Source organism: Leopardus geoffroyi, chromosome B2 (assembly GCF_018350155.1).
Source record: "Leopardus geoffroyi isolate Oge1 chromosome B2, O.geoffroyi_Oge1_pat1.0, whole genome shotgun sequence".
Lineage (NCBI taxonomy): Eukaryota > Metazoa > Chordata > Mammalia > Carnivora > Felidae > Leopardus > Leopardus geoffroyi.
Window position 1 is genome coordinate 131,504,914 of NC_059332.1, and position 26,740 is coordinate 131,531,653.

General features: G+C 37.4%; 1 protein-coding gene and 1 pseudogene across 2 annotated transcripts in view; both read right to left on the reverse strand.

Annotated features, from left to right (window-relative positions):
- Window positions 1–26,740, reverse strand: part of EPM2A (EPM2A glucan phosphatase, laforin) — a 107,819-nt gene that overhangs the window by 67,451 nt on the left and 13,628 nt on the right. For both annotated transcript variants that reach the window (XM_045499927.1, XM_045499928.1), the window contains exon 2: window positions 990–1,164. In XM_045499927.1, the coding sequence (XP_045355883.1) occupies window positions 990–1,164 (175 nt within the window). The remainder of the gene's footprint in view (window positions 1–989; window positions 1,165–26,740) is intronic.
- LOC123609122 lies at window positions 17,799–20,228 on the reverse strand (annotated as a pseudogene).

The window sequence follows — 26,740 nt, forward strand, 5'->3', positions numbered from 1 at the left end:
AATCATCAAACTATAAAAGACTTACTTATATTTAGTAAATGAAGTGTAAATTCTATAAACCTCGAGAAGGTGAAAGTAATGCACAGTAGGAGTTACCAGGCGGAAGAAGATGTGGAGGAAAATATGGGGACAATAAATCCCTGACTTACCCAGTAGGAAGTCAAGAGGCACTGTCAAAAATGTATGGGTCGAGAAACAGAATTTTTATGAAGTCAAATAACAAAGGAATTTTTTAATGAGCTGGTAGGGATTGGCAGTGGGGAAAGAGAACAAATAGAAGTGAGCTAAATCTCTCTCATGCCACAGATAGGAAATAATAGCTATTTTTAAATTGATACATCATATGAATTGATAACACGATAGGAATATTATTTAAGACTTGGATTTAACCTCCAGAAAAACTAACCATAAAATCATTGGAAATAATTACTTCTGATGAGTGGAAACGAAGAAAAGTGTACTGAACCTTACTTTTTAGTTAGCAGCCTCATTAGTGTTTCAATTTTTATTATGGCAAATATTGCTGGCCTAACAATTACATACACAAAAAATAAATATATTATTAAATAGTATAGCAAATGATCACATCTGATCTAGTTTTATGTCTGTATTTACACATGTTCATCTGAATAAAACTTTATAAAGAGACACCAGTTTTTGTTTCACTGTTGGTCAGTAGCATAAAAGATATACATGCTGGTCTAGGATCCACTATGTAAGCACAAAGATTGGCCAAATAACAGTCTGGTCAAAATACGTTGATGCCAGTTTATGTAATTAATAAAAGAATTCTATAAAAAGGATCCTTCACATCTAGAACCAGAAAAGCTCACACAATGATTCACTATAATTTATCTCCTTAAAGTATTGCAGGCCCACATGCCTCCCCAAAGGGAGACACTGCTGCTTTGAACACAGTAAACACTTCCATTGTCCTAATACTACCTCTCGTCCTACTTCTATGCTTATAAACATGGCACTATTTTTACCTTGAATAATGCATGGCTTGGTGGCCTGCAATATTAAAATAGAAGTCAGTTGTGTGCTTCATCTCATTGGTGTGCCCAGTGGCCTCAATCCAGTGTCCTATTGGGAGACAATAAACACCATCCACCAAGTTGTTTTCATTATAAGTACAGCAACGGTCGTGGTGAGGTCCATTGCCTGGAACAAGAAGAAATGACAAACAGAGAAATTAAATCAATGTTTTGCTTAAACAGCCACAAAGTAGCTGATGCAAAATTAATAGGAAGAAGAAAATAAATATAAAGCTGCTTAATCTACACATTTCAGTATCAACAAAAATAGGCTACAGTGAGGGGAGAAACAGAAAAAAAATTTGTAGAGTTACATATAAATTTCACAGAGTTCTGTGCTCCCTTTGAATAAATGCAGATTTCCAGAAGCATATTAACTCTCAGACTTTTATGGTTACCTCTCACTGCCCTAACTGCCCATTGTGAGTCATTTTACAGCCTTTTTATCTTTTGGTATGCAAATTCATAACTAAAATCAGCAATAAAGCATTTTAGTATCATCTCAAACAAATTAATTTTTTTAATAAATACATTAATAAATAATAAAACAAATGATCACATCCAGCCTACTTTGCATGTAAATCAGTGGTTAGTACTATTTTCAGATGGGACACATAGTATCATAGAGATTAGCTACCTTGCCCAAGGTCATAAAACTAGTAAATGCAGCACCAGTAGCAAACTGATGCTCCTAGTCCCCCATCTTTCAGGCCCCTGTTCAGGACCTTCATCCTGTTTTCTACCTACTTCACAAGCACCAGCACCGCCACCTTCCTTCCATTGAGTAAACCAAAAGAGACAGAGGTGGAAGAGCATGTCTCTGAAAACACTATTTGTCTATATCACATTCTGCCCAGTATCTACTACACTAGTAAACAGACCCTTTATTTCTATGAAAATTACAATTCATACATTACTTCTATTCACCCTTCTTATGTGACCACCCTATTTCAAATCATGCCTTTCCTTAAACAACCTAGTTTCCATATATTGTCTTTAATAAGAAAAACATGTAAGCAAAATAAACATAGGAATAAGTCACATTTGTTACAAATATGAAAATCTGACTCATTTGTTCTTTTCTCTCTCTTACAAAACATTTTACCTAAAGTTATTTGGCATAAAATGTCAAAAACAAAAAGTCCTTAAGTCATTGGGCAATTCTTTGGGATACAATTTCCCCCCCACAAATCCAATAGAAGGTACAAGACAGCTCCTTTAATAAATCATCACTGATCTTCTTAGATCAGACTTCTCTTTTTCTCTTGATGACTACAAGGCACTACACCAATTTCTCCTTTACCCCTGATATTTAATAGATGAGAAACAAACCATACTAGCAGCCCCATTTCTAAAAATATATCAAATAGAAATATAACAAGAGTAAAAAATGATATATAGAGATACATATATTAACAATACTATTTTAATAGCAAACACTCTAAACTATGTAAGTTCATCTATTCATTTTTCCACAAATACTTACTGATTGTCAAGTACACAATCCACACTATGCTAAGTCATGTTAAGGATTTGGGTATTTACTGTAAGAGCAATAAAAAAAATGAAACATTTTAAGTAGGCTGGTAACATGACCAAATTTTTATTTTGAAAGTATCTCTCTTGTTACAGAGTAAAAAATTAATTCAAACGCAATGAGATTAAAGCAGAAAAAGTCCATTTAGGAAAGGACTTCATTAGCCCAGGCAGGAGATGATGAAAGCCTGGAGGTAGAAAAGGGAAGGAGTGGGCAGATTCAGGAAGGAAAAGCCACAGGAATGGTGGATTAACTGGGGATGGGAAGTGAAGGAAAAAGGGAAGCAACAATGACTCTAGGCTTCTGGCAAATATAACTCAATATATAGTTGTACCACTCATTAAGATGTGAAATCTGTAAGAGGTTGGAAGGGAAGATCACTAGTCTGGTTTTTGTATGGGCTTGAAGTGCCATTTAGATACCAAAGAAGCTGTCACATGAAGAGTTGGCATAATTGGTTTGACACTCAGACCAGAGATCTGAACTAGAAAAATAAGCTTATGAGTCATCGAAGTGGCAACTGAGGCAAGGAGATAGATGAGTGACAAAGAAAAACAATACTGATGTAGAAGAAAAGGTTTCTAGAACAAAGTATGAAAGCATCCCAACATTTAATAGCTAGATAGAGAAGAATAAGCTTACAAAGGATGTACAGAAATAAGTTGGAGAGAAAGACCAGGAGTGAGTAAATGAGGTGGAAAAACATGAATAAAACTGTAAATAGAGACTAAAAACTGGGTGAAACTGGGTCTGACTGTTAAAGGTAGTTACATCTGGAGAATGGAGTTGGGATGGGGAGGACCATTTTACTCTAAATTATTGTGAATTCACTGGATTTGTCACAGAGCACAAGTATTACTTTTTGGTTTAATAAAGGAATAATACCTCTGGCTCCCACTGTTCAGTACAGTAGACTTACAACAATTTAAATATTACAAATTAAATAAATACAATTATTCAGGAGCTCAAATATACATAAATTAAAATATTCAAGAAAAATTATTTACATAACATCAACCACCTCATCCCTATAATTAATTTTTGGAAATACTCATTTTTACACACACGTTTCGGAAGTAACAAAACATTTCTATTTCTTTCACCAAGAAGGTATCAGTGGAGGCCACTAGAAAGCTGGGACTCCCACCATACTCAGTAATAATAAGGTCAATCCCTTCAGTTGTCAATGGATGGGGAATCTGGGTAACAAGGCAGCACCCCCACCCTCCTAATGGAGAGTGTTAAAGGAATCCAGTTAAACCCAAAGATTTTAATAAAATCCAGAGTCACATTACATAATTCTCAAAATGGCCACATTTCAACAGAAAGTCATTCCTTACATCAAATATCACAAAGATCTCAAGCTAAATAAAAATTTTAAATGCTTGAAAGATGCCAACATCAAAATGACAGAGATGTGAGAATTATCTGAAAAGGATTTTAAATTTCAACAACCCATTAGAAAACATTTGAAACAAATGAAAATATTAGAAAGTCTCTGCACACACACACACACACACACACACACACACACACACAAAATAGATGACGTAAAGAAGAACCAAATGGAAATTTTAGAACTGAAAAATATAACAATTGAAATAATAACCTCAGTGGATAAGCTCAAGAACACAATGGAGCAGACAAAAGAAAGAATCAGCAAGCTGCAAGACAACAGAAATTAATCAATCAAAGCACCAGAGAGAAAATAGACTGAAAAAAAGAACAGATTTAGAGACCTGTGGGACAGCTGGGTTGTTTCTAGGTTTTGACTATAATAAATAAAACTACTGTAAAATAAATAAAATTGCTGTATACATCTAACATTCATGCAGTTGAATCCTGAAAAGAGAGGAAAGTGTGTGGCTGAAAAATTCTTGAGAAAATAAGGTCTAAAATCTTTCCAAGCTTGCCAATAAACATAAACTACAGATTCAAGAAGCTAAGCAAATTCCAAACAGGAAAAACAAAGAAATCCATGCCACTACATATCATAATTAAATTTCTGAAAACTAAAAACAAAGAAAAAATCTTGAAAGTAGCCAGAGAAACATAACAATTTAGGAGAACAATTCAAATGTGAGTAGGCTTCTCAAAAGAATGGCTAATAGACGATATATAAACAGAAAAGAAATCACTGAACATCAGGAAGGATGAACAGAATAAGCAAATATAGGAGTAAAAACAATAGACTTCCCTTCTCCTCTTGAGTTTCTAACAAAAATTATAATGCTACCTGATATGGTTCTACATGTATAGAGAGGAAATATTTAAGACAATTCTATGAAGAAGGGGAAAAGGATAAAAAGGAAGGTAAGATTTCTCCACTTTATTCAAACTTGCAAAATAATGACACCATCAACTACAATAAGTTATGTATGTATGATGTATGTAAATAAAAATAAAATTCTAAAAAATGTTCAAATATGTACTATACATGGCATATAAAGGTAGGAAAAACACATGGGGAGAAAAAAAACAGAGAAAACTAAAATGAAAAAAATAAAATGACAAACTTAAGTCCTAACATAACCAATAATTACATTAAAGTTAAATAGGCTAAATACACCAATTAAAATAGAGTGGCAGAGTGGACTTTAAAAAAAAAGAACCAATTGTATGATATCTAGAAGAAACTCACTTCAAATTATATACAAGATGGAAAGTAAAAGTGTTGCAAAAGATATACCATGTAAATACTAATCAAAAGAAGGCAGAAGTGATTATGTTAATATCATATAAAGTAGAACCTTCACAGCAAAGAAAATAACTAGAGATAGAGAAGGAAATTATCTGATGTTAAAAAAAACAATACTATACTGTTTAACTAACTTGAATTTAAATGAATAAAAACAAATCTTAAGTATCAACCTATCAAGAAGCTATAAGAATTCTAACGTGTATGTACCAAAAAATAGAGTTGCAAAATATGTGAAACAAAAACTAAGACCATTAAATGGAGAACAGACAAGTTGGGAATTATATTGGAAATTTCAACACTCTCTCTCAACAATTGATAGAAAAACTAGGAAGAACATCAGCAAGGAATAAAATAACTCAACAACACCATCAACTAATGGAATTTAATTGACATTTATAGAACATACCACACAATAATAGCAGAATGCACATTTTCAAGTGTGCACAGAACATATACCAAGCTAAATCATATCCTGGACCATAAGATAATCTCAAAAATTTAGAATTAAATCACACAAAGTGTTTTCTCTGACCTCAATAGAATCAAACTGGAAATCAATAATAGATAATGGGAAAATATTCAAATACTTGAAAACTAATCAACATATTTCTAAATAATCTATGGGTCAAAAAGGAAATCTCAAAGGAATTAAAAATACATTGCAATGAATGAAAATTAAAATAGTATGTATCAAAATACTCTGTGTGACATAGCTAAAGCAGTGCTGTGAGGAAAATTTATAGTCCGAAAATGCATACAGTAAAAATAGGAAAAGTTTCAAATCAATTATGTAAGCTCCCCCTCAAGAAATTATGAAAAAAAAGAGCAAAATAAATCCAAAGCAAATGGAAGTAAAGAAATAATAAAGATAAGAATGGAAATCAATGAAATTAAAAACAGAAAAACATTAGAGAAAATCAATGAAACAAAGAGCTGGTTTGTTGAAAAGATCATTAAGACTGGCAAACCTCTAACAAGACTGGCAAAGAAAAGTGAGAAAAGGCACAAATTACAAAAGAAAGAAAAGGGAGAAAAAGAAAGAAAGAAAGAAAGAAAGAAAGAGAAAGAAAAAGGGGACAGGAAGGAAAGGGAAGGGAAGGAAAGGGAAAGGAAAAGGGAGAGATGTCACTACAGACTTTGCAGGTGTCAAAAGTGTAAGAGAATACTATAAAAACTAAAACACACATAAATTTGACAACTTAGATGAATTGGACCATCCTCAAAACACAAATTACCACAACTCACTGAATATGAAATAGGTAATTTGAATATTCCTATAACTCTTAAGGATATTGGATGCATAATTTAAACCCCCCAAAAAGAAGTTTCAAAGCCCAAGTAAGTGGTTTCAATGAGTAATTCTACCAAATGTCTAAAGAAGAATCAATACCAATTCTATGCAATCTCAACATAGGCATGAAGAGAAAGAAAGAAAGAAAGAAAGAAAGAAAGAAAGAAAGAAAGAAAGAAAGAAAGAAAGAAAGAACGAACGAACTGTCCTTATTTGCAGATGACATAACTGTCTAGAAGAAAACCCCAAGGAAACAATAATACTAATTACAAAAAAAAAAACCTCCTAGAATAAGAGAATTTAGCAAGGTCACATGATATAAGGCAATTATGCAAAATAAACTTTATTTCTATATAATAGCAATGACCATTTGACAATTAAAATTAAATACAATACCATGCACTTAGGTATAAATCTAAGAAAAACATGTACACAATTTATATGCTTAAAACCACAAAATGTTAGAAAAGAAATCAAAGCAGATCTAATAAGTGGAGAAGCATACCATGTTCATGGATTGGATAACTCAACCTCTATATCTGATACAAAATTAATTCAAAATGGATCGTAGACTTAAATGTAAACTTTCAGAAAAAATTAGGGGAAAATGCAATATTTAGGGCTGGACAGAGTTCTAAGATTTCAAACTAAACACAATCCAAAAAGGAAAAATTTATAAATTTGATTTCATCAAAATTATATACTTTTGTTCTGCAAAAGACCTTGTTGAGAGAAAAATAAGACAAGTCCAGATTAGAATAAAATACTTGCAAACGATATACCCAACAAAGGACTAATATCTAAAATATTAGAGAACTCTCAAAACTCAACAATTAAGTAACAATCTAATTAGAATATGAGGAAAAGACAAGAAGTGGCAGTTCACCAAAAAAGATATACAGATGGCAAATAAGTACTTGAAAAGATGTTCAACATCACTAGCCTTAAGGAAAATTCAAATTAAAGCCACAATGAGATATCACTACACACCTATAAGAATTTTTTTTATTTTTATAAAAGAAAAAATAGGACATCAACTTCTATATACAAAGCTGGGAGAAATTGGATAACTCATACACTGCTAATGGGAATGTAAAATGGTACAATCACTCTGAGAAAATGTTGGCAGTTTCTTTTAAAAATTAAACTTGCAAGTACTATACTACCCACCTGTACTCCTGGCATTTATCTCAGAGAAACTAAACTTTCATTCACACAAAAACCTGTAGAAGAATTTTTACAGTAGTTTTATTTATTATGGTCAAAACCTAGAAATAACACAGATGTTCTTTAGTGTGTGAATGCTTTAACAAATTTGTGATACATCTATACCATAATTATCCATAAAAAGGAATGATCTATTGATATGTGAAACAACCTAGGTGAATTTCCAAAGAATTATGTTAAGTGGAAAAAATGCCAATCTCAAAAAGTTATACATACTCTAGGATTTCATGTATTTAACATTCCTGAAATGAAAACATTTATAGAGACAGAGAACAGATTAGTGGTTGCCAAGGATTGGGGGGGTTGGAAGGTTGGGGGGGAGGGGGAATGTGGGCATGGCTATAAAAGAGTAACATGAAGATCCTCGTGGTAATGAAAATATTACCACTGAGGGAAACAATAAAAGTTACACGGGATCTTTCCCTATTACTTCTAACCATCGCATGTGAATATACAATTACCTCAAAATAAAAGTGAATTATCTTTCCAGATTGGAGCTGGTCATTGCCAGTTATTCATTAGCATTAATTTAGTGTAAGTAAACATACAAATAGCTCACTAAAGTAGGATAAACTAATATGTTATTGGCAGAAAAGTGGGAAAGGATTGATTTAATGAACAATAAACACCTATTTCCTGGGACCAAATTTGGCTATCATGTTATTTGTTCATCAAGGCAAATTTGGTAAGTTAACATAAAGTGAATAAATGTGAAGGAGTAAGATGCCTGCTTTCTGACACTCCAGTAAAAACCAGAGAAGAAACCTCAGAATTTAAAATCATAACACATTACTTCAAATAGTTCTACCAGTTTGAAGTGCAGGTTAAAAGAAGTTTATTCTTTACAAAGTCAAAAGTTTTGAAGTTATATTAGATAAGCGAAAACTATTTGGATAGTGTAGTCTACTTAAAATTAAAATTATAATTATTATGCACATGTTATTTTATGTGAATCTATCCTCTTTGGAATTTGACTACTTTGAAGTTTTTATTTCTAGCACATGAAAATAAATTCTGAACCTAACACATTAATCTCTAATTTTAGCTAGTAATTCACCCAAATCAAATCTCTCTCATGCCCCATATGTTACTACCTCAAAAGTTATTGGTGCATAAAGTTGTACAAACATGGTATAACCATTACCAACTCTTCAGCATTTTGATATTCTGTTCTTATGGCACAAGTAAAACAAAATAAAACATAAAAAGTCTTTTTGTTCAGCGAATTGCCTCTTTAAGAGTGGATCCTGTTCCAGTTGAGCCCTTTGATAAATTGCAATATGCAATGGTAGAAAATAGCTGAGTTGGGGGCCAGTGGTGGGAGACAGCTGAACTGCCTCATAGACTAGAGGACTCAGAGGCAATTAAAGGAGAGGATGGGGGCGGGGGATGTAAAGGTTAAGAAGGAAAGGTAAAATGGAGAAAGAGGAAAGAGAAGAGACAGTTCAGGGGTAAGCTACGTAAGGTAAAGTGGATAGTCAAAACAAGCTGGTCGTGAAAACACCAAAGGGCAGTTAAAGGCAAGCATTTTAATATTATTTTGAAGTCGTTTGCCCTCCTGTAACATCCCTCTCTTCTCTTCTTCCTCAACCCTCAAAATTATCTACTACATTCACACATGAATTTCTTATGTGGACAGAAAGAAGACAGTCCACTAAGAAAAATTTACTTAAAAACTGGATTCCTCGCCTACACTGAGTTCATGTAAAACAGGGCAACATAAGCAAGGCCACAAGAAGGTGCATCTGCTAAGCAGAGCAGAAGCAGGAAAGCAAACTCAAGGATGACCACGAGGATATAAACCTTCCCTGCTTCCACAGGCATCTTAGAGAGGTTCCAACCTCCCAAATTCACACAACAGGGCCTGGATAGAATCTGTAGTATATATGGGGGTGCCTGGGTGGCTCAGTCAGTTGAATGCCCAACTCTTGATTTCAGCTCAGGTCATGATCCCAGGGTCATGGGATCGAGCCCCATGTTGGGCTCCATGCTGAGCATAGAGCCTGCTTAAGATTCTCTCTCTCTCTCCCTCTGCCCCTCTCCCCGGCTCACGCTCTCTCTCTCTCTCTCTCAAATAGACTAAATAATTAAATAAATAAATAAATATCAGCACCCACACACACACACAACAGAATAAAGTGTTAAGATATAAAACAATAAGATCTAATAAGAAAATGATACATAATACAACACATAGAACATTTTTACTTACAAGATTTTTGTCTTAGTTCATTAAAGAAATGCACAAATCTTAAGTGAAAAATATAAGTAGACAACATTTCATGCTACTGGCAAAAATAATGTTATTTGGCTAATGAAAGCTAGGAAATCAATGACTACCTGGGGATATGAAGAAATTTCTATACTAACTCAGGCACACAGACAAAACCTCATTCCTGTAGAACAATACTGCATTAAAATAATAGGAAGTTCATACAGTTAAGAGTGCCATACCTATAGTTAGAGCTGAAATAACATCTAAGAAAAATCCAGTAAAAAGCAATCCAACAAATTCGGGAAAGAGTTCCAAGGGTTTTGATTAAAAATGATAATAACTCCAAACACAAAAAAGTTGCCCCTTAGCCATGATAAAAAACAGGAGTTAGACTTAGAGATATGAAAATGCTATTTGTTAAGGAGGCTAGAGTTTGGAGAACCAAGAAAGAAAATATCAAATGTGACAGGATGATTATGGTAATGAGTCAAACATCTGGCTCAGGTATGTATGTATGTATGTGTGTGTGTGCACACGTGGGCACATGTGCATGTATGCACTTGTGTGTGTGACTGTCTTTCAAAGTAGAAAACTGAGGATTAATTATGATTCCTATTTTTATGGCAAATAGTAAGTTGAAATGTGGGGTACATCAATATCATCCTTTCTGTATATCTGGACATACAAACCTGTCCATTCCTTTTAGTCAAAAATGAGCCACTCACACTTAGACATTTACTTGAGGGAACTACAAGTCAGCAGGCTCATCCCTAACCTCTGCACATAATAGATCTGGCCTCACTAATAATCAGACTTAAGACCATTCATATATGCTTCCAATCCTATGAGATCATCAACAAAAGTCCTTGAGACAGTTGTTTAGCAGGTGGGTATGATGTGTTGGTCCCTTCAAGGTGAACTTGAGGTATACAGAAAAGGGGAGCAGCAGGAGTGATTAATAAAGCTCAGCCTTGGGCCCACTCTCTGCCAAGCCTCCAGGCAGGGACCTTTTAGGTAAAACTCCCAGAAGAGTCTTGACCAGTTCCAGCTAAGACTTTAAGGAAAAAAGTTAACACCTGCCAAGCCACAGAAAGCTGAAAACATTACAAGGGAAAACTTCCATGATTATAGAAAAATATAGGTGAAATGGAGGCTTACATCAAGCTAGGTTGAAGAAATATAACAGAAAAAAAAAGAACTTACAGAAAAAGAAAAATTCAGTAGTTATTTTCTTAAAATATTTACTAATAATTTAAGAGCTCCTTGTTATGAACTAAATTATGTTTCCCCCAAATTTGTATGTGGAAGTTCTAAAACCCCAATGCGGGCTGTATCTAGATACAGAGCCTTTAAGGAGGTAATTAAGGTTAAATGAGGTCATAAGGGTGAGATCCTAAACCAATAGGACTCGTGTCTTTACAAAAAGGGGAAGAGACACCCGAGATCTCTCTCCATGCACATATAGAGGAAAGGCAGTGTGAGGATACAGTGACAAGGCAGCCAACTGCAAGCCAGAAAAAGAGTTCTCACCAGAAACCGAATTTGATGGCTCTCTGATCTGGGACTTTCAGCTTCCAGAACCGTGACAAAATAAACCTCTGTCATTTAAGCCACCAATCTAGAATATTTTGCAATAGCAGCATGAGCAGACTAATGCATTCATACCCAAGAAATATCCTAGAGTTTAATACATATCCAAGTATTATTGAGAGCTTATGTATCCAGCTCTGTGGTAAACTGAGGTTGAAAAATGAAATTTAAAACATGATTCCCGATTAATGGACCCTTGTTAGTTACACAAAAGTTACACAAAGCAATTAGTGAATGAAACAAAGCTACCTTAAATTATGAAAATAATTGTAAAACCATATGACAAAATAGTAACACATAAACGAAATATTCAAGAATGGCAAACAGGCTTCCTTTCCAATGCGATTTTCAATGTATGGTGACTGAAATGTTATGTTAAGATATATTTTAATGGGCAACTGGCCCACTGGGAAAGAAAACTATGATAGATTTATGATGTGTACATGGATGTGGAAGACTGAAAAGTGGAGACGGCTGTATCCGTGTGGGCCAGAATTACCAAGAAAGGATTTGCAATGGAGGGGATGGCTCTCAAGTTGTGACTGACAACAGGGTATGTTCTGGATACATAACAGAGAGGACAGCAATGTATGAATGAGTATGATTCAAAGCAGGAAGTAGATAACAGCAACAAATCTGTTTATTCCAGTGGGTAGAGTGACAACACAATATAGACTCAGGGGGTTGATCCTACTTACCAAATTCTAAAGTAAGCACAGTAAAACAACTGACTTGAAAAAGCAGAGAACAGAACTACCACTTCTCTAGCCATTAGTTAAGAACTCAGATTTTTTTTCTAATGCAGAAGATTTATACTAATTAGGGATTCATGATGGTACACACATCTGAAATGGGAAGCATCTCAAGGATTGAAGCCTCTCTTGAAAAGTATCCCAAACAATGGCATAACCAGGCAATTATACTTCCATTTAAATTTAAATATAATAACAGAGCTCTCCTTCTTATAAAATTTTTAGGGAAAATCTAAAACTAAGATTGTTATTAATAGGCTTGACTCAAAGCACCAAGACTGAATTATTAATAATCCATTCAATGTGATGATAGTCTAGAGCAAAGCCAAAAGATTTGACCATCTGATTTGAAGTGATCAAATCTTTTGGTAGCTAATTATGCCTTGACTCAAGGGATTAAACAAGCAGATCAGCATATTAAAATGCTCCATCTCTGCATAATTGGACATATTTTCTGGATATTGCATTTATTTTCTGTGTCACATGCAGAGATGCTTATTCATGTGTTTAATAAAATTTTTCTTAATTGCTCTAATAATTTTTAATGTTGATTTCCCCACTGTCATTTAAACAATTTTTATGGTAGTGTCTAGACTTTTGCTGTTTGTAAATTGGCAGGTCAATTTTTCTCACCATAGCACTCCCAGAATTGAGTAGAAATTTTATCGTGTTTCATCATCTGAACACAAATCCAAGTCACTCTAAAAATAGAGGAAGCATCTATATTAGTATTAGACTCCCTATATAGAAGAATATGCTTCCGACCAGATTTCACCCCTTTGTTTTTCATAGCTCCATGCCCACTACAAAAGCTCCTGGGCCACCTCGTGTACTTTAAGACAAATAATGTTGAGGCAGAAGGTGATAACCTTCCCTAGAAGGCACATCTCAAGACTGTGAACATTTAGATGCAAAGAACACAAAATAATCATATTCACCCCAGGACTCTGAAGAACATTGAGGATTATTTTACATTTAACCTCCTCCTAACCAAGCAGACATGCATTTTAGCGGTTCCATAGTAAGTAAATGTTTGGCATAAAAATCTCTCTTCAATTAAGATTTTCTAGAGTGTCAATCAAATGGTTTAATAAAGTATTCCCTGATCTAGTTCTGAAGTGAGAACCATCTCTAGTGGCTTTGTGTTTTGCTTTCCTCCACAGAAAAAGTATTTTTTGATATTACGGAGTTGATGCAAACATCATGCAGGCATGACTCTAGTTACTGGAAAGAAACTAGACATGTACAGCTAACAGAAATAGCAAATAGAGTGGTCAAATATAATTTTTAAAGACGAAATTGTTTCTGAAATTGATAAGCCACAGTGTTTTCAATGTGATATTAGTGAGACATTACAGGCTGTGAAAAATAAAAGAGGGCCAATCAGAGACATTATCTTAGAAGTTACCATAGCTATAAACATAAACTACGTCTGTATTAACAAATAGTTGAAGAAGGGTTTTGCTGGTCTCCGGACTTTGTCTGGTTCCAAGCAACAGAAAATCTGACCAACAGGGACTTCAACAAATACAGGTCTATCTCTCTCATAAGAGGCATAAAGCCAGGCAGCCCAGAACTGATGTAATACCAAGTGCTTTTTGACTGTCCGCTTTGCCACCCTTCACACATTGATCTTGTTGTCATACTTGTCACCTCATGTTCAAAGGCTGACCCCTAGGCATCACGTCTGGCCGGACACTCCACTTCCCAGTCATAAAAAGGGGGAGGGACCTAGGTTCCTTTTCATGGGAAAAGTGAGAGCTCTCCTGGGAGCCACACCTAAAAAACTTTTTGCATCTCATTCACCAGAACTAGATGACACAGCTCTCCTGAGACCAACTGCTAGCCCTGGGGGGATAAGAGAACCACACAGATTAAAGCACTAATGATTCATCCCAGTGCGCTCAAGACAAATCAGACAAAGCATGGGGGGACAAATGCTAATTAGGCCACTGATAGTGGCTGTGATGGGCTTGAGCATGTATGTCATCTTTTCCCAGCAAACCATTTTGGAAAAGGAACCACGTTGGTTTAGGTATCACGTGTCTCTACTTGATTTTATTCAAAAGTACCCAATGCATTACATTTGAATTGTAAAGTATTTTTAAATAAATCAACAGTAAAACTGAAAGCATTTTAATGCACTTTACAAACTTGAAAATTGCCCAAAAGACAGAGAGGAACAGACTGTTTGTCCAGTTCTTGATATGTTTGGTTCGTAGAACCTCTTTGCTGTAACACAAAATCTCCTCCTGCTTCTAGCCATACACCTTCCCCATCCCTCCTCTTCCAGCTTTTCTGTGGGCTGCCCTGCCATCATCTCTTATAACCTTCTCTTTCCCCTAACTAGCCCTGTCCTCACCAAATACACCCTTCTTCAATATTCAATCTTCAGGGCACTACAATTTGACATCTGCCCTCAACACTCCACTAAAAAGACTTGAAATGAAGTCATCTCCTGTCAGATTCATTTTTTATCTTTCTTTACCTGCCTATAGCATTTAAAGGTAGTGACCACTCTCTGTTTAATCTTTCCCCTGTTGGCTCCATAATACTCCTCTTCTGGAAGGCAGTATATTAGAACAGTTAAATGCGTGGGCTCATGATCCAGACGGGGACTCCATTCCAAGTTACATGAATTTACCATCTGTAAACAGGAATGAGAAATCCCTTTAAGCAATCTGTGCCTCCATCGTCTCATTTGTGAAAAAGGAATCCTGGTACCAGCTCCTTCACAGGGTTGTTATGAGAGAATTCCATTAGATAACCCATTCAAAGGATGTAACATAGGACCCACCACAGCTGGTGTTCAGTAAGAATTCTTAACTACTATTCCTCTCATATCCCTTCCAGTCCTTCTTGTCAGTTTGCAAACTGTAGGCTGACTTACAAAACACATGTGCCCCGAAAAGAAGCTCGTATCGTTTTAACAACAGCTTTGTCCAGACCTATATGTTTCAAGACAAAACTATAGTAACAGTGACTCCACATGGGCTCATGTGTTCCAAAGACGGGACCACTGAGTTTTTCAACAACCCACCTAGTTTATAAATGCTGACCAATTTCTGCCCAAATCATGCCAGCTTCTCCCTAAAACTAAAACTAATTGAAACATCCAAATCTTTTCACTTTGAATTGTTCTCAAGGCAAATTTCTCTTAGTTCTCTCTGTTTAAAAATAGCTCATTGGTGCAAATATAAGACTTGACTTTTATTTTCTTCTTGTTGGTTTATTCCTACTTTGGGGGCTTCAAATTTTGAATATTGCTTCTCTCAAACAAAATAGCTACTATCTCGCCCAGTTCATCTCTTACCAGGAAACTCAGTAAGCATGCGTCCTAAATTGCTGATAAAAAGATTTAGCAGGAAAGGATCTAGAATAAAGTGACTTGTAAAAAGCCACTTGCACTCACCCTCATGTTCTACTGGTTCATCAGTCAGCTGTTCAACTAGCGTGAATCCACCTAACTTGTCTATTAGCCAGCCAGTCATTTTCCAATTTGCGGACAAAAAAATTGGGAAATTTTTCTAAAATTCTTTACTGAAACTAAGATGCAACGTTCCTCCATTTTTCCCCTTGTATAAATGAGGATTATTATTTGATGAGGTAAGACTTCTAAAGCAATTTTAAAGCTCCTTAAAAATATGTAATGATGGCGAAATACCAAGATGGGGTTGTTTTTTTTTTATCTTTTTGTGAGTCATAAGTCCCTTTGAGAATCAGTGAAAAGCTATGAATAATCTTCCTCAAAATTAAAAAAAAATAATGTTTATTTTTGAGAGACAGACAGAGAGACAGAGAGACAGAGAGAGAGCATGAGCAGGGGAGAGGCACAGAATCGGAAGCAGGCTCCAGGCTCTGAGTTGTCAGCACAGATCCTGACGCGGGGCTCGAACTCATGAGCTGTGAGATCTGACCTAAGCCGAAGTCAGATGCCTAACTGAGCTACCAGGTGCCCCTCAAAAAATGTTTTAAATGCTCATGCACACAGTGCATACAGCTTATCATTATTATGTATAGTGGAAAAAGGAACTGTGCTTTATAATTATAGCCATCAGAGAAAGAGATGAAATTTTCATTAACATATCAATTCAACTTTAGACATAAATATTTTTTTAACTTATTCTTTTATTTTTCCTCCCTGAAAAGAGAAAAGATCTATTTGGCACAAAATTTAAATTAAACATCAAGAATCACCATTTAAAAATGAAGATTTCTCTATCTACATCAAGTTTTATAAACAGCTTTTCAACAGCCTAGTTTTTCCAAAGCACCTAGCTGCTTTCTCATGTACATACAGAATGTAGTCTTTGCGGACATATAAAAATCATATGGACGGTCTCTTTACAAGTGAAAACTAGCATTCCACCACGTTGCTAAAGAATTTTTACTTTTTCCATGCTACAGAACAAGACTACTCCAGGAGACCTAGCCTGCCACTTACATTGAAGCCTCAATATTAACAGAAGTCAGCAAGGAATCACTTACCAAGATTTATAAGGGTACTTGTCTTATTTAACTTATCTTGTAGAATTGATTCTCTAAGAAATTCTGACACAAAGTTAACTGATATGGAACCATGATAAAGTGTTTCTCAAACACGTCATAGACATCAAAGGAATCTGCACAACAACTTTATGATCTTATGATACACAGGATAAAATAAGCAAGCATTCATGATAATATCAGTCAAAAATGTCCAAATGAATTTAAAAAAAAAAAATCATTGTTAAAGCATTCACAAAAAAGCCAGTGGCAAGATTTTTATAGGTGATTTTCAACTGGTTTTAATTACCTACATCAAAGTAATTTGCTTACATCTGAACAAAATTAAGCTATCTAACACTTCCTCCCAAATGAAGCAGAAGTTCTGGACAAACCTCTCTCTTACGGTGACTGTCCTCACATTTATGTCATTAAATCTTTTTTAAATGAATGGTGACTGTTTCTCAGAATTCTTTTGGGAGATAGGGAGTACACAGGAGGAGAAAGTGGAAAGATAAGTTGGGGAGATAATGAGATTGTGATTAAATTCTTTTTTTTTTCCTGAGATTATATACAAACTATAGAATTATAGTAGAGTACAAGTGAAATACTGCCACCCAGTGGAATTATAGCATAAATAAAATCTTGAAATTTGAAAAGACTGCAAAAATTCCCTATCAATTTTTAATTGGAATGATAAAGCTTAGTGATTTTCAAAGTACTTTCAAATATATTATTCCTCAAAAATAAAAGTCCAGTGGGACAGACAGCAACTGTGCAAGCACATCTTTTCCTGAGTCTGAGGTTCTAGTGGATTAAGTGACTTGACAGAGCCCTATGTTCACTGGAGCCCAAGGATGCGGCTCCCAGGTCAAGGCTGCTTACACCACGGAGCCCCCCTGAAAGACCCTCTGCCTACTCTTGTCCAAACAAGAGTTTTGTTTTCTTTTGTTTTGTTTTTTCTCTGTGTCCCAGTTTTTATGGTTTTGCAGGAGAATGCTGGACATGAAACATAATTGCAAACATTCGGCTGTGCAAAAGAGAACAGTGCTTAAGTACAAACGGAGACAGGATTCTTAAATTAAGTGCTTAAACACAACTAAGGTCCCACAAGCACCTGGACTCTAGGGTCAGTGTGGCGGAACTGCCTGTGGACTCACGAAGAGGTCCTCAATCCCCTTCCCACCCCCAGCCTCCACAACCAATACATGGAATCTGGTGCCAATGGTCCATCGCAAAGAGCTCCTTTTACAACCTTCCCCAGTCCTCTATACGTGATCTGGCCGGGACAAGGACACTGGAATTTCTCGAATACCAGTGGTCCCTAACAGAAGTATTCTACGTGATGGCCTTGGTCCCCGTGTCTGGGAAGCACACCGCTATGACTTTCTTCAGCTCGCGTACAGAACCAGCACAAAGGCGCACCCTGGCCCCCAGGACATTGGACCATGTGCCCTTGAATAAGGTTTTGCCCCCTTCGTCATGGAAGGTTTCCACCAGCAGTCGAGGGTCCCCTCGTATGTAACGTCAGTTCCTTTGTGCCCCCACCGCATCATCACCCGCAGCTGCACGGTGTCGAAGGGGCAGGAGAGCCCGCCTGCCGCGGCTGTCACGGTCTGGGGGTGTTCCTGGGGCCCGGGAGCATGCCTTCGGCTGGGTCGTACACGCCGAAGTAGGCCGCCGGGTGGACGATGGTGATGCCCTGCCCTGAGACACTGAAGCCGTGGTCCAGGCCCCGGTGCCTGGTCATCTTTACCAGACAGTCCCCCAGGCCTTTGAACTCCTGCTCGGACTTCCCCATGTCGGCTGCCACTTGGGTTCTGACAAAATCCAGCGGGGGGGGGGGGGGGGGGGGGGGATGAAGCAGAGGGAGGTGGCTCCAGGTGCCCCACCTGAGGCCAGATCACCGGCAAAATAACTCCAGAAGTGCGTGCGCTTGTCCACGCCCCTCCCCCCTCCAGGAAGATCTGGTTGTATTTATCCCGGAAGGCCAGGTTGAGGGCGTGTGTGGGGAAGTAGCGGATGATGTTGGCCAGGTCAGGGCAGCACGCCCTGCTCCTTGGGGATGCGCACGATGCAGTCTGCGATGCCCTTGCACCGCTGGTTGGCGGCAATCTGCTCGCACCTGCAGCAGCCACTGAGCCCGCTGATCAGGGTCACGGCCGTCTTAGAGATGGTGGCAGTGAGGTCTCCAGCCAGAAAGTATTTCAGAGAAGAGAAAACAGAGACTTGGCGATTATCAAAGCTTCTCAAACATCTCCAAGGGGTCTTGGGAACATAGCTTGAAGCAGTACCCCATACTGTCATGAAAATTCTTGGAAGACTTGTATTTTTCCCTTAAAAATTCCTGTGAGATTTGTGCTCTATTCCATATCATATGCATGTCTCCTTCAACTTGAAATAATGTTTTTGTCCCCCTGAAATGTCTTTTAGACACTGTTGCTTTAAGACAATAGTGTATTTCTATTATTCACTAGTCCAGGACCACACTGAAGATGAGAAGACAGTTTTAGTATACCAGTTTGAGACACCTGGAAAGTACCTTGCTCAAGTATTTAATGAACACCCGCCAAATGCTAGCCATTGTTTTAGATCGTAAGGCATGCTATGATAATAAACACCTAAGTTATCAGGTCTCCTAGAAGAGCAAAGGTTTATTTCTTGCCTGGGCTGGAGTTCACTGTGGATTGGCTAAGCAAGGGCCATTCTTCACATTTCATCATCTTCAGGCTGGGATCATCAGACAGAGCAGTCACTATTTGGAACATCAATAGTAATCTCTTGGCAGAGAGAAAAGAGTGCAGCAAAGCAATAGGAAGTGACACACATCATTTCCTCTTATATTTTATTAGCCAAAGCAAGCCATATGACAAAGATATTCTTCTTCAACAGAGCAAAGAAGAATAATTCACCCAGAAGGAGAGGATGTGAACACTGGCAAACAATTAACAGTATGCCTTACCCCACCTTTTCCAAATATGCTGAGGAAAGGTGGTTCTGGGTAACATAAAGGACAGAGGTCAGATCTCTCAGTCTGCCAGATGGGAATTCAAGCAGTTAAAAGAAAGGGTTATCATAGAAGGCCAGAGGACTTGGAGTATGTAGATGTCAGACACATGAGATCTACACGAGTATGTATTAGACAAGTAGAAACGTATTTCGAATGTTTATAACTCTGATTTATGGTACCAAATCCCAGTACTGACACAGTACTTTATCAGCACAAAGTCCTGAAAGCTGCCTGTTTCTACTGCAGGATACCACATCTGATCAGAAGCAATATGGCAGGGTTGCTCAATGTACCTATAAATAAAACCATAGCCATGGAGGTGGGAGTGGTACACAAATTCTATCCAGGATCAACAAGTCAGGGCTGCCTAACTCAAATGTATGTCAAACCCACCACCAGTTGAGTGGGGCAACAGAGCCAGTACAGGCACTAATCGTATACAGTAAAACCTTGGTTTTCGAGCGTAACTCATTCCAGAAACATGCTTGTAATCCAAAACACTTCTATATCAAGGCAAATTTCCCCATAAGAAATAATGGAAACTCAGATGATTCGTTCCACAACCCAAAAATATTCATATAAAAATGGTTACAATAGGGATACCTGGGTGGCTCAGTCAGTTGATCGTCCAATTTTGAGTCAGGTCATGATCTCATAGTTCATGAGTTCAAGCCCCACATTGGGCTTGCTACTGTCAGCTTGTCAGCACCAGGTCTGCTTTGGATCTTCCGTCCCCCTCTCTCCCTGACACTCCCCACTCATGCTCTCTCAAAAAAGTAAGAAAAAAACACTTAAAAATGATTACAATACTGTAATATAATACAAAATAATAAAAAATACAAAATATAAAGAAAAATAAACAAATTAACCTGCACTTAACTTTGAAAACCTTCGTGGCTGCTGTGAGGGAGACAAGACAGAGGAGGGTTACTGTGTAGGACAACTTTATCACTCACAGAAATCACTGCTGTCTATTGGCCCAGTGGAATCTTTTTCTTTTCTTGCAACGTTAACAAGGAATCTACCCAACGACATTTGTTTTTGCCTCCTTTCGAGGATTTTGTGAAAATGTAACATTGCGTTGTTGTTGAATAGATTCATCGCTCACACTACTATGGCCTTATTCAGGTGGTGCTTTTCTACAAAATTTGGCACTGTTTCCCACATTTTATATATCTCCCTAATCTCATTTGAAGTAAGGGATTCGTTCGCTTTTTTCTCCTCCTCCTCTGCAGACAAGATGCAGATGTGGATTTCTTATAATATCTTGCAATTTCAGCCACTTGCATACCTCATTCGTACTTCTTGATTTCTTTCTTTCTTAACTTCCACTGTAATCATCTCCTTCTTCTTACTGCCTTTCTTTTCAACCTTTTTCTGCATGAGGGCCATTGTACACGCTCTCATGGATGTTGACTACAGTACAGTATTAATAAACTCTTGTCATATACTGTGTTTAATGTAACTGGCAATAAGGCAGCGAAGGGTCTGTATCTGCAGGCAGCCTGACATAGAAGGAAGCAAAGCACTCCTAGCTTACTCTTGTCTGGAAAAGCAAAGGACAGTCCATGGGTGCTTTTTAGTGACAGAAAATACACTAGTGCCAGTTGTGGGCACCTTCCAATGTTCTGAAAAATCACTTATTTCTGCCTAACACCGCAGCCTGAGACCAAACATCTGAGCATAGGAGATGATCACTCACAATCCCACAGAGAGAGAAAGAGAGAGAGAAGGAGAGAAGGAGAGAGAGAGAATGAGAACCAGTGGCTCAGTTGTGATCATGTGACATTCAGCATCACATACTACTCATATTGCAGGACATCGCTCATTTATCAAGTTAAAATTTATTAGAAATGTTTGCTCGTCTTGCAGAACACTCACAGGACAAATTACTTGCAATCCAAAGTTTTACTGTATATGACTAAAACTATGTGAGTTCACTAAACTGTGTGCTACTATTTTCATAGCTCCATAAGATCTCCAGTTGGAAGAGTGCATAGTATTCCTTCCCGTTGCTAATGCTGGAAGGTTGAGCCTCTGACCAGAAGCTCTAATGAAAGCCTTCATACTGAATCCAACCAACACGGATGGCCTCGGCAGCTGCCAGAGAAAAAGAAAGCAGTCTGGCATACAATGCCACCAATGGACCATGGCAGACACCCCATAGAGATTAAGATACTAATCCCCTGTATCCCTAATCCAAGGAAATAAGTATATGTCTGTATGGGTGTTGTACCTTAACCAGAAGGTTTGGTTTAGATAGATTCAATAATTTTACATCATATAATCATTTGTATTTAAGAACTGTATCTTAAGTATAAATTATTTGAAGAAGCCGCCTCTGATTTTCATATTATTCCACCAAAGCCAATGGAATAATGTAGCATGGCTCATTGCAGATCTCAGACTGCCACAACTGTGACAGAAATCCAAGAAAAGCGATAGCATTATCAAAGAGTTGCATGAAATGTTGGGGGGAAATAAAGAGTCCGGGTGGCTGGAACTCTCGATTGTTTTCAGCAAGTGGCAGGAGTGCAGACAAAAGTAGATAATTGACAGATTGTGAGGAGCCTCAAAGGTCATAGTAAGAAGTTTGGATTCATTTTGTAGGAAATAAGAAATCATCAAAGAATTTTTAATCATAGATGTGACACTACCCAATTTGTATTTTAGGAAGATAATCCTGGTAGCAGCGTGGAGGAAGGACTGAATAGAGAAGGGACACAAAGGAGTTAGATCTTGTAAAAGGCCACTGAAATGCCAAGAAACCAAACCATAACAGAAGCAGTAGGATGAAAATAAAAAGAGGTGGCTGGGGGTGGGGTATGGGTTGAATGGAACTATTGCAACTGGCAATTGTAAGATCCCTTACAGTGGTCTCCCAAACCACCTGGTTTTCAAAAGTACCTTGGGAAACTGTAAAATTCTTATTCCCTGGCCAGTCTCAGAACTATTAAATCAAAATCTCTTAAGGATGTAGACTAGGAAATGCTGGTCACACCCCAGGGGTTCATGATGTAATCAGCCCAGCCTAAGAAGTTATGCTTCTACAAACTTACTTAAGTGACTGAGCTAGTGTCTTTAAATCACGAAAGTACAAATGAAGAATGTATAATCAGTTTCAAAGAGCCCCATATTGTATGGTTCCATTTATATGAAATATTCAGAATAGGCAAATGAACAGAGACAGAAAATATATTACTGCATTTGCCAGAGGATGGAGTAAGGAGAAATGGGGATTGATTTGTTGTGAAAATGTTGGAGAATTAATGTTAATTACACAACGTTGTAAATATACTAAAAACCACTGAATTTTACGCTTAAAGGGGTGAATTTTATGACATGTAACTTAGATCTCAATAAAACTCCTTTTAATAAATGAATTTCTAGATTCCACCTTTGGAGATTCCATAAATCTGCAATTGACCCAAGAATCTGTATGTTTAAAAAGCTCACCAGGTTGGGGCACCTGGGTGGCTCAGGTCATGATCTCATGGTTCATGGGTTCGAGCCCTGCATTGGGCTCACTGCTATCAGCACAAAGCCCACTTCAGATCCTCTGTTCCCCTCTCTGTCTGCCCCTCCCCCGCTCACTCTCTTGCGCTCTCTCTCTCTCTCAAAAATAAATAAATAAATAAATAAATAAATAAATAAATAAATAAATAAAAACATTTTTTAAATGTTTTTAACATTTTAAAAGCTCACTAGGTCAATGAAAACAATCAACAAAACTAAAAGGCAACCAACAAAATGGGAAAAGAAATTTGCATTAACATATATGATTTTAGTATCCAAAATCTATAATGAACTTATCAAACTCAACGCCCAAAAAATGAACAACCCAGTTAAGAAATGGGCAGAAGATGTGAAAGACATTTTTCCAAAGAAGACATCCAGATGGCTAACAGACACACGAAAAGATGCTCAACACTACTCATCATCAGGGAAATACAAATCAAAACCATGATGAGATACGACCTCACACCTGTCAGAATGGCTGAAATTAACAACACAAGAAAAATAGATGTTGGCAAGGATGCGAAGAAAGGGAAACCCTCTTGCACTGTTGGTGGGAATGCAAACTGGTACAGCCACTCTGGAAAACAAAATGGAGTTTCCTCAAAAAACTAAAAGTAGGGGTGCCTGGGTGGCTCAGTTGGTTAAGCATCTGTCTTCAGCTCAAGTCATGATCTCCTGGTTCATGGGTTCGAGCCCTGTGTTGGGTCCTGTGCTGACAGCTCAAAGCCTGGAGCCTGCTTCGGATTCTGTGTGTCTCTCACTCTCTGCTCCTCTCCTGCTCATGCTCTGTCTCTGTGTCTCAAAAATAAAGAAATGTAAAAAAAAAATAGAACAACGCTATGATCCAGCAGTTGCACTATTAGGTATTTACCCAAAGGATACAAAAATACAGATTTGAAGGCACACATGCAGCCCAATGTTTATAGCAGCATTATCAACAATAGCCATACTATGGAGAGAGTACAGATGTCCATCGACTGCTGAATGGATAAAGAAGATGCGTGTGTGTGTGTGTGTGTGTGTGTGTGTGTGTGTGTGTATACACACACACATATACATACTGGAAATTATCCATCAAAAGGAATGAAATCTTGCCATTTGCAATGACATGGATGGAGCTAGAATGTATTAAGCTAAGTGAAATAAGTCAATCAGATAAAGACAAATATCATATGATTTCACTCATATGTGGAATTTATTTTTTAATGTTTATATTTGAGAGAGAGAGAGAGAGAAAATGTGAGCGGGGAGGGGTAAAGAGAGAGGGGAACAGAAGATCTGAAGTGGACTTTGTGCTGACAGCAGAGAGCCCAATGCAGGCCTCAAACTCAGGAACCATGAGATCATGACCTGAGCTGAAGTCAGACACTTAACTGACCGAGCCACCCAGGTATCCCTCCTCATATGTGGAATTTAAACATTTTTTTTTCAACGTTTATTTATTTTTGGGACAGAGAGAGACAGAGCATGAATGGGGGAGGGGCAGAGAGAGAGAGGGAGACACAGAATCGGAAACAGGCTCCAGGCTCCGAGCCATCAGCCCAGAGCCTGACGCGGGGCTCGAACTCACGGACCGCGAGATCATGACCTGGCTGAAGTCGGACGCTTAACCGACTGCGCCACCGAGGCGCCCCCATATGTGGAATTTAAAAAACAAAACAGATGAACAGATGGGAAGCGTGGGGGCGGGGGAGGGGGGGAGAAGAGAAGGAAACAAACCACAAGAGACTCAATGATAGAAAACAAACTGAGGGTTGATGGAGGGAAGTAGGTGAGGAATGGGTTAGATGGGTGATGGGTACTAAAAAGGGCACCTGTTGTGATGAGCACTGGGTGTTGTATATAAATAAGGAATCACTGAATTCTACTTCTGAAATCAATATTGCACTGTATATTAACTAATTAATGCACCAGGTGATCCTAATGCTCAGTCAGGTTAGGGAATCACTGATGCATCTAGAAAATTCACTACAGAGTTCCCTGAATTACACTTGCAGAAAAAGAAAAGATGCCAACAGCAGTGGCTCAAAATGAACAAAGCAGAGAGAAAGGCTGTCCCTGCCTCAGTCCTCCAGGCCTCAGGAAAGAAGGCCCTACTCACCCCCCCCACAGAGGATGCCCCCCTCCCTCCTGCAGTCCCCATTCCCACCTCCCTCACCAGCTGCCCCCAAAGCACTCTCCCCTGTACAGCTCAGCCACCCATCACAGGCCTTCCAGGGAGTCCTATCACAAAAGGCCTAACCACTTAAATGCCTTTGAACCCCAGACTTCGGCTTTTCCCTTGTCACTCTAATAAAACCATGATTCTCACATCTGGCTGATTTCTAAAATAATTCTGATGCTTTTACTTTCACAATTACAGAAAAAAATAATGAGGGAAGATCCTATCTTTCTTTAAATACCAGGTTTGTTTAAAACACTATCCCTTCTATAAAGACTTCCCTAACCCCTCTCCCATTCCTGAATTCTTACTGGGATGGACTTCATCCGCATCACTCATATAGATTTTCAGATTTCTGTCACGGTCCCTCCTTGATTATAAATCTTTGTCTTCTCAGCTAGAATATAAATCTGTTAAGTTCAAGAGCTGTGAATTTTTCACTGTTGTTTCCAAGCACCTATTACAATTCCAGGTGGATAACTGAGCCTCAAAATTGTGTTGAGTTGAATATGTGAATCAAACACCTATTCTGATTTGTTAGGATTTTTTTCTAATTGAGGAAGGGAAAGTTATATACATCCTTTCTCAATGGCTAATACCAAAATAAGGTTTTAAACAAGACTAAAATGTGAAGTTTAGTGAAATTAATACATTTTTATTTTCATAGTATTTTTTTTCATCTTTGTAATAGCAGAGTACCTAAAAGAGTTCCCTGTTTTAAGTCTGATTTGGATTATGTCTCTCTACATTCCTCACACCTAATCAGATCGATTCACTAATGAATTCTAAGTGCATCTCTCTGAAAAATAATAAAACCTCTTCAACTACAATCAAAAGACATCATCAAGTAAAAATTGCAGATTCAAATTTCCAAACAGAATAAGTAAAGACTGAAGCTTTTGCAAAAATGTATACACAGTTTGGGGGTAAAGTGCTTTTCTAAGAAAATTTTTATAGGATACTCCCTCATTGCAAATAAATGCGAAATATCACTAAAAAACGATAAATATAAATAAGCCAGTGATAAAATCCTGTCAATATTTTAATATAAAATAATTACTACTTCCATTTACAAAGCATATTCATATGTATTAGCTCAATACTTCTTCATAATTATTCTGAACTAGTGTTAAAGCGATGCTTTAAGCCAATATGTTTCTGTATTCAACATTCAGAATCCGCACAACCTCAGAACTTAATAGAGTATATTGAGAT